A 15,427-nucleotide genomic window follows, 5' to 3' on the forward strand; every position below is an offset into this window, starting at 1 on the left:
CAATAGAAATAAACAAACTCAAATACTTGGGCACACATGCATTCTAAAAGCTCAAACTACAAGTACTCGCTAAACAATCACGAAGAAACAAAAAGAAGAACGAAGACAAGTTCGAGAACTTACAAGAAAGCAGGAGAATAAACCGGCTTCAAAAAGCAAAGGAGCTCCCAAATTCGACTTGGACAAAAATGGCAGAAAGATTTTGTGTTTGCAGTTGCGTAAAGATAATCTTTTGGGCTCCATTGCGTCACGATAATTAATAATTTTTTAAACATATATATATATAAATATATAAAAAATTTAAATAAAAATGATATACAAAGATAAATTAATAAATTAATAATATATTGATAGATTAATAATTTATAAATTTATTGATTAATTAATAAATTATTAATATATTGATAGATTAATAATTTTCTCTGATACCGAGAATATTAATTTATTGAGGTTTACCCTGTCATGTTCATTTTTAATTTTAAGGTTGAAAAATTAAGTTTTGAAATACTCCCCCCATCTTATATTATGTGTCTTTTTTGAATTTGTGCCGGTCAAATTGACTTAAGTTTGACTGAAATTTATTAATAATTTATAATTGAACAAAATAAAAAAAATTACATCACCGAAAAGTAGATTTAATCTACTTTATATATAATTTTTAGTTTTTTGAAATAATATACGAATAATGTTTAATCGTTAGTCAAAAGTTGATAAATTTGATTTTTATAAAAGGAAATATGACATAGAATAAGATGGAGGGAGTAACATTAATTCAAAGTTTTACAAATTCAAAAGTTGCGTGTAAAAATAATTATTTTTTTTTGATTATGATATGTTTTTGAAATTTATATAAATCACTTTGACTTTGAAAAGTCCAGTTCGATACAGTACATCTTAACAGCCAATATCCGATGGAGCCTGCGCTTTGGTACATGTAGGCTGAAGACTATATAGTGACCTGGGCTGCTGGGCATCTCTATGATCAGCACCAGCACTTTCCGAAGTCTCTGGAAAATGACTAATTATGGTACAATTACAACGTTGTCATCTCAAGGCACGAACGAGTTCATCTCCACTCCGCAGGTAAAAGTAGGAATACATTATTGTCGTCCATGGAAAGAGATGGTGCGATCTCTTAACTTTCCCTCAGGATACGACAACACAATCGAACGGATGAAAAAAAACCTGGTTTTCTTTCGGACCAACTACATGATCATCTTAATGCTAGTTCTGTTTCTGAGCGGCTTATTCCACCCTGTCTCACAACAAGTGTTCTTCGTGTTGTTGATGAATGTTTTAGTGGTCTTGCACCTATCAAATCGCACAGTTGTGATTTGTTTGTTGATTTTTAGTTCGACTATGTTGTTGCTTACCGAGGCTGCATGGAATATATTAATTTCGTTGTTGTTTGAAGCTGTTTTTGTAACGGCTCACGCTTCTCTTAGGAACACTGATGACTTGTCTCTGGATGAACAAGTAGTGGCACATACATCTGGTAATTTGTTCACTAGTTTTTGTTTTTAATTACACGACTGTCTCTCTTAAATAATATACGATCCACATAACTGTAGCCAGTTTACTGTTTAAATGAGTTGGTTGCTTAACAGTGTGACAATTTGTAGTTTATTGCGAGTGATGTCTTATTCTTTTGTTACTATCATAGGAACCCCTTATGCCCGTCCCTGGAAAGAGATGTTTCAGTCATTAAATCTTCCCTCAGGATTTCGCAACACAATTGAACGGATAAAAAAGAACCTAGATTACTTCAAGATAAACTATGTGATAATTTTGATGCTAATTTTGTGTTTGAGCTTCTTGTGCCACCCGGTCTCTCTCACCGTGTCCTTGACTCTGTACTTGATGATATATGTTTGGCTGTTGCCATCGGTCTTCAACCGATCTTTTCGTAAAGTAATCATCGTTTTGGTGATCATCGGTGTGATTTTGATGTCATTTACTGAGGATGCATGGATCAATACATTATCAACATTGTTGATTGAAGCTGTGATTATGGCGGTTCACGGTTCAATTAGGAAGACAGATGACTTGTTTATGGATGAAGAACTAGCACAGACAGCTGGTCTGTTGACTAGTTCCTCTTCATAATTATTCTAGTGCTGTTGTCCGGTTCATATATGTATCATATTATCATAGCTCTAAAGTTGTTCAATGTATCTCTGTTTAAGCTTCAAGAAGATTTTGAAGGCATTATTTATCATGTAGAAGGCCGATTAAAATGCTAAACAAAGCAATGACCTTACAAAATTAATCAAACCAAACATATATGGCCAACAAGTAGGGGGTGATGCACATGTAAAAAAGGTAGAAAAATGGAGCATGGAGGGTCAGTCACAGTCCAACAAACCACGTGGTAGCTGTAGTCGTCTTCGTTGCGACATTGCCGTCTTCTTGTTCTCGTCAAGTTTAGTGCGGTCTAGTCTCTTGCTGCCCCTGCTGTTATTTTGTATCTTGGATTTATCCAACCTTTTTTTCGGTTATTGATTACATACGCACATATCAGATGTCAATTTTTTACCTCCCACAAGTGGATAAAGTTCAACCGCTGCAACAAAGCTTATCCAACATTTTCATACTCTGGATATCAACATATTACAAATAGTATTACACTGAATCTTGTAGATTTCAACTCAGTTAACGAGAATGGAATTGAGATAGTCATGTATTTGAAAATGTGGACTTTTGAAGATATATCAAGCATGTATAGTTGGATATTCATTACTTTCATTTAACAAAGGAGTATATCCACTCAAAAATCCAACTGATATCAATAATAATACGAATATGATTGGTTACAGTAGACATCAGCTGCAGCGCATAACAGCACACACAATGATTGTGGCCGAGTCGTAATTTAAATTATAATAAAATTTTATTACAACACTGTCATCTGTCGGTTAAGTTTACTATGTAATACGCTTGGACACGAACAATTTTATTTCCTCCCTTTACTCTCTTTCAACTTCCTCCAAGGTCCCGGGAGAAATGACGAATTATGGCACCATCCCAACTTCATCGTCACCAGGAGGCACGAACATCGAATTCATCTCCCGCGCGAAAACGCAGATCAAAGCTGGACTTGCTACTCGTCGTCCATGGAAAGAAATGGCACGATCATTCAACTTTCCCTCAGGATTGCTCAATGCTATCGAACGGATCAAAATCAATCTTAGCTACTTCCGAATGAACTATGTGATCGTCGTGTTGACAATTCTGCTATTAAGCCTCCTGTACCACCCGATATCACTCATGGTATTCTTTGCATTGATGGCAGTTTGGTTGTTCCTCTACTTTCTTCGCGATGAGCCATTGGTGATCTTCCACCGTTTGATTGATGATCGTACAGTTCTGATTGGTTTGTCAATTATCACCGTGGTTTTATTGCTGTTCACTGGCGCTGTTGGGAATATAATATCGGCTTTGTTGTTTGGAGCGGTGGTTGTGGCAGTTCATGCTGCGTTTAGAAGGACTGATGACTTGTGTCTGGATGAAGAAGCCGCTGGTTTGATGACTAGTTCACCTTCTTCCTAATTGTTTGTTTTTTCCTTCACGGATGTTTTTAGGCTGTTTATTTGCAGTTCATCTGGTGTGCTGTCATATTCTGTTATTAATATATTTGTGTATTGTAACTTCTCCTGTCATTGTGGTTTATTGTTTTCCCCGTTTCACTTTTGTATCTACAGTACGAGGCAGACATTATGATCAATTGTGTTTAGTTTTAATCGTCCATGATCACTTCCTCTCGCGGAGATCTCCATTCAGTAAAAACTTTGCCAGATCTGAGTTTTAATAAATTTAAGATCTGACCTCTTATTACCAGATTAAAATGTTGGTTAAGAACAGCTTTAATAATTCACTTTATTTTTTAGGTCAATTATACATGTCTATGTGTTTTAAGAATTCTTAGAATTGCAGTTTAATGGATAATCGTCTTCTAATGAAAATATAAAAATTCAATTCTTGTGTTCATAACTGTTGTGTTCTTGTTGGCGGTAAAACATTGTTTATCTGTTGCCTGCACACACAAACACATACATACGATGGCAGAGAGCTATTTTACATTACTGTGATGAGTACCTTAACTTATCATCAAGTTCGTACGATGAAAAGATCTGAAACAAAAACATAGCTTTTGGAACAATGCTAATTTGCAGAGTCACCCTCAGCATCAACTGCCCCGAGTATAATCATTGTATGTATAAGATTTACAGATAATAAATGGTCTTTAATGAGTTATGCCAACATATTATCTGTTACGACTTTACTTTAATATGCTTGTGAGTTGTGGCATGGCTGAGTGTTGTTTGTGTATTGTTAAACATTCACTAACGACATGGGAGGAGTTATTAGGGTCACTTGTTTTGGTTTGGTTGATGCACGTTCCCATTGGCTTGAATTACATAGAAAAAAAACATCAGAGCACGATTGGTCATATGATTGATCTCGTCCACAGGCCTGCAGCTAATAAGGACACATTTAATATATGGCCGAGTCGTGATCAACGCAAGTTAAATAATCATTAAGATTCCTGACAGTACGCGGTGTTAAAGAATTTATATGTATCATCAAAACCACATTTTATTTTCTTTCTAATTGCTCTGTTTTTCTACTTGTCCCGAGTCTCTGAAGGATGGCACAATACGTCACCATTCCCGTGACATCTTCAGAAGGCACTACCATTCCATTGATGAACCACGCAAAACAGCAACCAGAAGCAGGACTTGCTATTTGTCGTCCATGGAAAGAGATGGTATGGTCATTCAATCTTCCTTCAGGATTCTACAACACATTTGAACGGATCGAAACTAACCTCAATTACTTCCTAATGAACTACGTGATCATAGTGGTTGTAATTCTGTTTTTCAGTCTGGTGAACCACCCGGTCTCACTCATGGTGTTCGTGGCATTGTTGTTTGCATTTTCAATGTTCCTGTACTTTCTTCGCAACAAATCACCGGGGGTTTTCCACCATTCAATTCATCACAACACGGTTATGTTCATTCTGTCCATTATTACTGTGATAATAATGTTGTTTACTGGCGCTGTTTTAAATACAATAGCAGCATTGCTGATGGGAGCAATTGTGGTGGAAATTCACGCTTTCTTTAGAAACACAGATGACTTGTTTCTGGATGAAGAAGCTGCTGAGAAAGCTGGTTTGATTACGAGGTCCTCATCGTGATTGTTTGTCCGTTTGTTTATCCGATAAGTATAGTTCTAGGCTGTGCTAAGTTTCATATCTTAGTTTCTGCCGTCTAATAACCCTACCAATTCCTCTGTATTTAATCTATTCTTGTCGTTGTAGCTCCTGTTTATTGTTTTCTCCGTGTCGGTTTTGTAAGACTATGCAAAGGCAGTAAAAAATGTAAAGCATGAAAAGAGATCAGTAGCAAATGGCATTGAAATTATTTGCCCTATAGTTTAAACTATGCTTCTCCTATACTGCATATTAGCAGTAACATACATCACAGAACACTGATCAGGGTTCTGAAAATACAAACCTTAAACTTAACAAAATCACAGTTGCTTCTATTTCCAAAAGACTCCTCCTACATGTAATATCTATCAGGCACGATATCTATCAAGAGGATCTCATGCTGCTCATAGTACATTCTCCATGCATAGTCCTCAAACGAGAAGGATTTGAACAGCCTCTTGTTTTCAGCTGTATCTTCTTTTCCATCTCGATCATCATCACCATCTTCTTCATCGTCGTGGCTCTCGATTGATTTGGAAAAAAGAGTAGAAACAGTGATGTCCAGAGGAAGAGTGAGCAACAGAGTCATGGTAATGCACTTTGCAGAGTTGTTGCCCTCTTCCAAACTTGGAATTGGCCTGCCTCTCACTTTCTTCAACTTCCCATTGCTCCCCACCTATAATTAAATCACAAATCCAAGTGTTATACTATACAACCTTATACTTTTGGTAGCCAAGTCAGCAACCATCTTCAAAAGTTTGTACAAAGAATTCCTACAAGTCCTGGCTGTACCAAAAGTTTGATGGAAAAATTGTAACTAAAATTGGTTCACAATTACTTTAATTTTATAAAATCATTAAGATATACTTCCAACTAAAACATCTCTTCTTGCCTCTCCTCCAAACCCTACTCTTTAATTGGCTTACCTGGCTTTCACAGGTATTGCCGTATAGGTTCTTCCCTGGGAAAAGCCCAAATATGTTTTTTACCCTTTATTTTCTTCTTATTTTTTTTAATTATCTTCCTCTTTAATTAAGGATTTCTACCTTTTCAGATTTTTCTTTTGCTAGTTAAATTTGTTCTCAGCAAGAGTTGTTCCCGATCTATTTAGATTTGTTTGAGTTTATTGTATTTTGTGTGATTTGATATTCGGAATGATTTCAGATATACGGGATATTCAGATTTTGATTTATTAATAAATATTATTAAGAAATTATATTTATGATCAATAGCTCGTGTATATATTATCTTCAACAAATTATATAATTGTATTTTCAAGAAAACCGTATCAATCAACAATATGATATATTTTATGTTCATTCAACTCGATTATTTTTTAAATGTTGTATAATTTTTATTTTTTATTTTATTTTCTTTAAAATAATTAAAAGAAATTATGAAGTAATGGATGTGACATTTTGAATTGGTGAAAAACTTTAATTTATTATTTTAAGTAAACTTCATAATCAAGTCGTAGAACCTCAATTTGTCCTGTCAAAATTGTTGACTAAAGAAAATGTGAAAATAGAATAAATCCGAGGCAGTAAAAGAAAAAACATCGTTGCCATATCCTGGTTTAAAATAAACTGAATATCATTAAAAAAGACAGAGAGCAGTCGCGATGTCACTAATAAATCACCCGCCGTACGACCCGTACAGTTACGCCGCCCCTCCGCCGCCGGAAGCCTACGCCTTTACCGACGCCGGAAACAACAACATAAACACACTATTTATATCTGGACTCCCAGATGACGTCAGCGTTCGTGAGATTCACAATCTCTTCCGTCACCGACCCGGCTTCGAATCTTGCCAGCTCAAATACACCGGTCGCCGTAATCAGGTCTTTAAATTAGGGCTTTTTAGTCTTTTTAGCTCACTTAAGTTTATTTCACAGTTATTGTAATACAATTACACAAAAAATCAGGTCTTTTTATTTTATAACTTTATACTGAATTGAATTGATTTTTTAATGGTTTTTAGTGAATTTGTTACTTGTTTGGATACTGCAGGTGGTTGCATTTGCCACTTTTAATGATCATCGTTCCGCGATAGCAGTTCTGCATACACTCAATGTGAGAAATTATTATCCTTGTCCTTGTTTATATATGTTTATAACCTTTATATGACTGTTGATACCTCATGTCAGATGTATTAAGGATAGTTCTTACCTGCCTACTTATGAAATTAAAGTTCTACAGTGTGCTTATATGTGTTGTTTGTAGTGTTTTTTGTGGAATTAAGAAAACAGTTGATCGATAATCGAAATATATTTATGGTGTATGGCAAAACATATGATAATGAGAGATATGATGTGCGTAAATCTGGGACTCTACAATGCTGATCTAGGGTATTTGTATACTGTTTCAGTGGATTACAAAGAGTTGATAAAGTCGATGAAGACATAGTTGGAGCAATAGGATGAATTGGAAAGGTGAATTTAAAATTAGAACAAAGAGAGTAGTAACATAAGTGGATATACCGAGTGAAGTTAGCAAACTTAGTCAGCACGGATCATACTTAATGCCCGCTCTCATGTGTTAACCCAAGTAGCAAGATCAATGTGTACCAGAGACGGTGGAGGTGCAATGTAAGAGCACCTCCAACCCAAACACTCATTACCTATATTTGTCCTAGGTTATACTCCCTCCGTCCCTTTCAATTGTTTACATTTTTTAGAGGGTCTCCGACACGCATTTTAAGGTGCATATAAATTATAGTTCTGTAATTTTTTTTTACAATTTTGTTTTTCTGAATACAAATTAAAACATTCAACTTTTATTCAGAAAAAGAAAATTGTAAAAAAAATTTACAGAACTATACTTTATATGCACCTTAAAATGCGTGTTGGACACTCTCTCAAAAATGTAAACAATCGAAAGAGACGGAGGGAATATATTTTAGGGGTTTAGTTTTACAAATCATGATCCAATGGGGCTCCCTAGCCCCTAAAAAAATTGTTTTGGGGGGAGGGGCATAAAACTCCTTATTTTGGGGAGAAAAAAGCAAACCCTTATAATGACATATCCATCATTAATTCCCTATAATACAAGTATACAACATATATCTACTCCAACCTTCCAATCCTTACCTATATTACCTAAAATGTTGAATGAATATTGGTATCTTTTAAATTATAGGTAACTAATATAGGTAACATCCTCGGAGTAAACAACTATCGATTCCCTATATTTTAGGCAACAACTATTAATTTTATAATATTTTTGGAGCCAAAATAGGGGTTCCCCTTTTACTCTAATAAACTTATTTCATGGACTTTTTTCTGTTCTCATTTCCAGAAAAGTAATTGCAGCAAAGCAACTCCAGTTTTTAAGGGATAGTCTTTTCATCCCTTTACCTTGATTCTCATCATATGATTGTTTCATAAATATTTGAGCTCCGATGTATTGCGTCTCTTTAGATAAAAAGATTTAAATGATATCAAATTTTAGATTATGTTCATCTTTTTCAGGGTGTGAAATTTGACCCTGAAACTGGACACGTTCTGCATATTGAACTAGCTAGATCAAACTCGAGAAAGAGAAAAGCAGGTTCATAATAGTTAAAATTATATGAACATTTAATTTCATTATTAACCTGTTATGATTGCTATCTGCTTTTTACAGGAAGTGGGCCATATGTTGTCATTGACAAAAGGAAAAACTCAAATGCTGACGCTGATAATTCGAGTGATGATGGTAAGATTTTATGTATGCTTTAAAAAGCTTTGATAATAAGTATGAATGTTTATTATAGTACTACACTGAAATGCTCATGTTGGCACCGTATTATACATTAGGAGATGGTGAATCTGACTTACCAACTGGAACCGGAAACCCTGAATCATCTGACAAGGATGAGATAGAAATCCAAAAGAGGTTGGAAGCACTAGGAAAGACAAATAGTTGTTGTTTTAATTGTACTTAGAACATATATTATTGGTTTTTGCTATTCCTTTAAAAATCAACAAGAGCATCCCTAATCGTTATCTCTTTGTATGAATTTGTTCAGTGGAGAGACAGAGCCCAATGTAGGTGCTTCAGAAAATGTAAGTGAAATCTGCAAACTTAATTTTCATGTGTAGCATCTCCCACCTGCACTTACCTTTTATGCTTCTCCTTTTTTTTTCTTTTTTCTTTTGTTTCTTCTTTTGCTATTCCCACCTGCACTTTGAATCTTATGAAATTTATGCCAGGTTACTAGTAACTTTTTTCTTATACCAAGTTAATTTACTATAGTTCAAGACTACTTTTTTCGATGGCTTATTAATTATCTTGTTGTCTGGACATCGTTGCCTCTGCTAAATGGCAACCAATTTGGGTTGTAAAGTTTTTGACCTTTTCTTTTGGTTTCTCTTTCCCGCTACAGGAACAGATAGAGAAAAATGCTGATGGTCTCCAACCTTGTTCAACTTTGTTCATAGCAAATTTAGGCCCGACTTGTACCAGCGACGAACTCAAACAGGTTCTTTCACAGTAAGTTTGTATCAAAATTTACATCTACTCGTGTATTTTTTCTTTGTTGCTATTGATCATTTTTTTTATAATTATAATCATTATTATTATAAATTATGATAATTAACTATTTGTATGTTGTACTAATAAAGGTAAAATATATAAACAAAATGTATTCATATGCATATGTAGTAGAAATAGAAATCAATAAATTTATGTATTATTGACTTGGATGATAAAATATTAAATATTAACATGTTCTACTAATAAATTGTACTAAAATATACTTTATAATGAAAATCTATTCTACAGAATATTTCATGTGGCGCCTTTGTATAAAATACTTCTGACAAAGTACATATACTGATATTCATACCTATACAATTCTGATTAAAATAAGATATGTTACTTGCCCAAAACAATATGCATTATTTTGTTTATGGTCTAGGATTATAAAATGTTAACATAAATTTTATTTTAGAGTTGTATTGCTTGAATTTGTATGTAGTTTTATTTTTTTATTGTTTTCTAAGGTTTTACTTGGTTGGTGTTAGTTCCTTTTATCTAGTCAACTTTAATGTTATAGTGGAATTTTAAAATGAATTCACCTTGGGCATCAGGTATCCTGGATTCAACTCGCTCAAAGTGCGAGATAGAGGTGGAATGCCAGTTGCATTTGCTGACTTTGAGGTACCCCTTGCTGCTAACTGCCAAGTGCATCTATTGTACTTGGGGTCATTTCACTTTATTGGATATCAAGTTTCTATGAAATAGTATTTTAGGTGATCCCGCTTATGTATTGGGAACCGCCAAGGAAACTCTTTTTTCTTGTTTTTCTTACAGTTGAAAAAGAAAATATGCCCGAATGGGATGCTGATAAATTTTGGATAAAACCTATGTTGATACTTTTGTGTAAATGAGAATGAGGCTTTTAAGCTGAGTTTTTTGCGATTGACCATGAGCTCTAATTTGTCGAGTTGAGCCTATAATTTTTGTAATTGTGTTAGGGTTAGAGTCAAATTTCTTCGAATTCAATATTGAGTTGTCGACCCCATTTTACCTAGTTCGAGCCTGCTTGATTTGACAGGAACTTGAACAAGCTAATGTAGTCATGGAGGCACTTAAGGATACAACATTGCCTTCTTCAGATCGCGGTGGCATGCATATAGAGTAACAATATCATCTTTGTCTCACATTGAATTATTATGCTCATTGAATCTTTTGGCATTGCATTCAAACAACTTGGTTATATCATTACAATTGTCTTCCAGGTATGCCAGGTCTAAAATGAGGAAGCCTAAAGCACCTAAAAGCAAGACTGCCTGACTTTGCAGAATACACAGATTCGCAACATATATCATAACTGAAATCGTCATTGTTGTTTCCTGCACTAGTTCTTGTATTGCAGATGTCAAGATATACAGGAGATACTTGATGTTGTGTTCTTGGATAATTCATAGCTATGGTGCCTTTATTGGCATAGGTGGCCGGGAAAAGGATGTCAGCTTACCATGTTTTCTTAAAAAAGAAATTTAAAAAAGATAATGAAAATTCTGGACATGCTATATGTTTCCTTGCTCTATTCTTTATCCTTGTGCTGACAACTGGTCCTTTGCCAGTCGTCATTTGTTATTTTTAATTAGGCTTCTGGTGGACTTGACCCACTCAGTTACGTATGGGTTCCAGGAACTAAACTGCAAATTCAAGTTGATTATGTGCAAAAGAGATATGTAGTGGATGCTTACACAACAATCTTAGTATGAAATTTAGAGATTGACAATAAGTGAAAGGATTCGGATTCAGAATCCAGTAAGTTGTTCCAAGCATATTCTGTACCTTTTTTATTCAAGCCGCAGGAGAAAATAAGATGATCTTCTAAACCATTGTTAACTACAGTCAGTAAATAACACACATGAATGAACTATACCTTGAAGCATCTGTTGCTCGCTAACAAAATACTCCCTTTTAGATTTTTCTGCCCACATTTCAAAGGACATTATTTGGATAGTTAAATTTTTTCGTTAAAAAAAAGAACAGTGACATTATATACATTATATAACATGCTCATAAACAGGGCCTAATAAACATGCTCATAAATAGCGTAAGCGAGTGATTCACGGCTGTCAAATAACTTTATTATTACCAATATTTGGGGGTCGAAATAAGCAGATGAGTTGAAACTTGAATGGTGCAATCTTGGCTTATTTTAAACGTGCATTGTTCTTCACTTGTAAAAAGTTGATCAACAATTGCACCTAGTTATCGCTATCAACCCAATAGTCATATTCAAGTCAATAACCACCAGAACCATGTCTTGGTTCAGCTTTATCTCTTGATTAGGAATAGATTAATAGTATACATTGAATTTAATACAGGTTTAAAGAAACCTTGGAAGTAAATTATAGTTTATAAACACAAGGCATCACAGCTAGCATCCTTATCGTAATCAGATACCAACGGAATGTTAGGTGTTTGCCAAATTGACAATTGCCGTGAATTACATTGTACAATTCTTGCGAATATTAAAATTTCCGTTTCAGGAAAGATGCTATTATTACCCACAAGAATATGGTTAAAACTTATATTAAAGTATTTGATTTACTGTAAGACCTCGGGTGTTCTACGAAAATTTGAAATGACATAATAGCCTACTCTGGCAAAGTTCGGCTAAAGTATGATGATGTTAACTAATTATACCTATATATATTCTGAAATTTGTTATAGGATTAAATTTTCGCAATCTGTTTTTTTATAAAAATATATTTTTAAGATTTCTGTCTGGCGCTTAATTTGTTGCTAGAGAACCTCGGCCTTCATCACTAGACTGGGACCTCGTCGGTTCTCAACTGCTAAGATGATATTGCACTAGGATCTCGTCGGTTCTTTATTGCTAAGATGATATTTGTGTAAAACTATATCCACTTTTTGTTGTAAATCTCACTAACAAATATAGCAACATAGAAGCAAGTGTATAAAGAATTTAGCAAGTTTAGGCCAAGACGTTAACAAAACAAAACATGCAGGTAAACAAAATCAGTAACTGAAATAACGAAGAGAGAAAGAAAGATGTACCCGAAACCATAGCTTTTAACAGTGACTGAAATAAAGGTTCACAGATACAAAATGCCAAGAAAAATGATCACAGCTGAGTCACCAGGCCTTGCTCGAAGTCCTGGCTGCTCTTGAAGAGAATATTGCCCCTACCTGCTGCGTTTGGGATGCGCACAATATCTCCACCAGGATAAAACAACTCGGAGTTTATGTTAACAGCAGCAACAAAAGCTCCACTTCGACCAGCACCTCAGTCGCCGGAAAATATCAGCACTTCAGGACTTGTGGGAGAGAAATGTAGAGAGGTTGAAGAGAAGAGAAGAGAATGTAGTGTGTATATTTTTTATACATTCAGTTTAGCCTCTATTTATAGGAGAGAAAAAATGAAACTGTCAACACACTTAATGTCTGAATTAAACTGCTTCATTAATAAAAAATCAAAACTGATCAGATTTTGAAGTTAAGTTCTGATTTGATTCATCAGTACTTAAGTTTTGATTCTGATATCAGAACTTGTTAAGTTCTGATTTTATTCATCAGTTCTTAAGTTCTGATTCTGATATCAGAACTTGTTACAGATCAGATTATTTGCAGGTTCAATGTATTTAGACTAAGCCCACTAACAAAGTGACTTAGCCTATTTCAGTACCCAGCCCAATAATCCAGTCACCGATAAATAAATTCGAATTAAAATAATTCTCAAATAAATAAAATCCTCGCCCAGGTCGCCTCGCGTACGCGAGACGCCGAGACATTCGCCCAAATCGCCCTTCGACCCGACCCGGTCCGGTGCGTGGCGTGGCGGGGCGGGGCGCGCGTGTGTGTGCGTGAAGCACACAACAACACAATGGACCATCACACACCTTAGTAGTTGTATACTACTCATGTGGGTAATACCATATAAAGCACACAACCCCCTTTATTTATTTCAATGTGGGACAAACATTCTCAAATTTTCCAAGCTTTTCCAAGCTACTTTCAACTCTCATTTCATATGGATTTCATTAAGAAAATTCTTAAAACCATACATGAAAATTTAAGTTCAAATATCATTGAACAATTTCCAATCATTAGATTTTAGGATTAACATCAAGAACATAATTAAATTAAGCTCTAAAATCCTAATTTTCTAACAATCCCCCACAAATCCATACAGAAATGCGATCAATTTCCCATCATGACTTGTTTTTCAGAGTCGGTACCCTTCCGGGTTTGAACCCTCCTAATTCCTCTACTTCAATGGCTATCAGACTCAGATGGAATATTTCACCTTGAATCTTAATCCGTTTAGTATAACCATATTCCATAGACGACGACAAGTCAAAGGTTATGGTGCCAATCTACGGCTTTGAGACATTAGTGGTCATGTCTCGATCCTGTTCATCGAATGCTTCAAGGATTAACCCTATCCTCTAATTGTGACCACACAATTACATTCGCTTAGCTGGGCATCTCCAGAGATATACTGCCTCTATCTCGTCAAATGACTTGATCCCATTCAGAGTTTTACCACTCTTGCTTTTCTGGCAGTGTCAGTACCTTCTAGGTTTACAGGGGATAGACTCAGATACTATAGTATCATCTATGTAGCAAAGGTACTACCAACTCATCCTTACAGCTTGTTATTACCCATTGAATACACTTCGAGGGATCTCCTCTCATGTGTATTGGGTTCCCACTGTTGATGAATTATGATGGGTTGACAGTCCCATCCCCAACCTTGACTAAAGGACCACTGCAGGTTCCAGTCCTTTAGTAAGAGGATCAGCTATATTATTCTGAGTTCCTATGAACTCTATAGCTATGATCCTATCAGTCACTAAACCCCTTATAGACTTGAGTCTAACTTGGATGTGTCTCTTAGTTTTAGCATTATGCTTTTTACTGCTAATCTTGTCGATAGTTGTTCGACTATCACAGTGAATAGCAATAGCAGGAAGCGGTCTGCTTACTACAGGTATTGCAGACATAAGTCCGTGTAACCATTTAGCCTCCGTCCCTGTGGCGTCAAGTGCACACAACTCAGCCTCAAAAGTAGACCGAGTAATTATAGTCTGTCTGCTTGACTTCCAGGATATTGCTCCACCAGCCAAGGTGAACACGTATCCAGTCACTCCATTAGAACCGGACTTCTTAGCTATCCAACTTGCATCACTGTACCCTTCAAGCACACCAGGAAATCTCCTGTAGTGTAAACTAAGGTACATTGTGCCTTTTAGATATCTAAGTACTCTATCAAGAGCATCCCAATGAGTTCTGTTTGGACAGCTTGTATATCTAGCCAATTTAGACACAGAATAAGAAATATCTGGTCTAGTACAGTTAGCAAGATACTGCAAGCTCCCAATAATCTGAGAATACCTTAACTGAGACACAGGCACTCCTGAAGTATTCTTGACAAGGGAAACTCTCGAATCATAAGGTGTACTAGCGATTCTACACTGTGAATAACCATATTTCTCAAGTATAGATTTCTCTATATAATGAGATTGAGTCAAGGCTATTCCTTCAGTGGACTGAATCAGTTTGATTCCAAGAATCACACTTGCCTCACCCATATCCTTCATTTCAAAATGCCTTTTCAAGAATTCTTTAGTCTCGTTAATAATCTCAATATTGGTTCCAAACAGTAAAATGTCATCCACATATAGGCACAAAATAACACACTCATTACCTTTAACTTTAGTGTAGACACACTTATCACTTTCAT

At 35.4% G+C, this 15,427-nt stretch overlaps 3 protein-coding genes across 4 annotated transcripts; all 3 read left to right on the forward strand.

The window, feature by feature from the left end:
* The first annotated feature begins 895 nt into the window (after positions 1-895).
* On the forward strand, positions 896-2,716 carry LOC141668047 (PRA1 family protein F2-like). Of its 2 annotated transcripts, XM_074474729.1 has the most exons (3): positions 896-1,495; positions 1,664-2,080; positions 2,187-2,716. In XM_074474729.1, exons 1-3 carry the CDS (start codon positions 979-981, stop codon positions 2,201-2,203), a joined length of 951 nt encoding a protein of 316 aa, XP_074330830.1. In that variant the 5' UTR covers positions 896-978; the 3' UTR covers positions 2,204-2,716. The 2 variants fall into 2 exon arrangements, with proteins under 2 accessions (XP_074330830.1, XP_074330829.1); XM_074474728.1 differs by having other exon boundaries at positions 1,664-2,716.
* Positions 2,717-2,862: 146 nt separating this feature from the next.
* LOC141668048 (PRA1 family protein F2-like) lies at positions 2,863-3,745 on the forward strand. Its single transcript, XM_074474730.1, has one exon. The coding sequence runs from the start codon at positions 3,004-3,006 to the stop codon at positions 3,547-3,549; it is 546 nt and encodes a 181-aa protein (XP_074330831.1). The 5' UTR covers positions 2,863-3,003; the 3' UTR covers positions 3,550-3,745.
* Positions 3,746-6,778: 3,033 nt separating this feature from the next.
* On the forward strand, positions 6,779-11,249 carry LOC141668296 (uncharacterized). Its single transcript, XM_074475112.1, has 10 exons — positions 6,779-7,055; positions 7,225-7,287; positions 8,685-8,763; positions 8,839-8,910; positions 9,012-9,090; positions 9,224-9,260; positions 9,581-9,687; positions 10,287-10,356; positions 10,754-10,836; positions 10,938-11,249. Exons 1-10 carry the CDS (start codon positions 6,837-6,839, stop codon positions 10,990-10,992), a joined length of 864 nt encoding a protein of 287 aa, XP_074331213.1. The 5' UTR covers positions 6,779-6,836; the 3' UTR covers positions 10,993-11,249.
* Positions 11,250-15,427: the final 4,178 nt, after the last annotated feature.

The sequence above is a fragment of the Apium graveolens genome, chromosome 6 (genome assembly GCF_009905375.1).
Source record: "Apium graveolens cultivar Ventura chromosome 6, ASM990537v1, whole genome shotgun sequence".
Taxonomy (NCBI): domain Eukaryota; kingdom Viridiplantae; phylum Streptophyta; class Magnoliopsida; order Apiales; family Apiaceae; genus Apium; species Apium graveolens.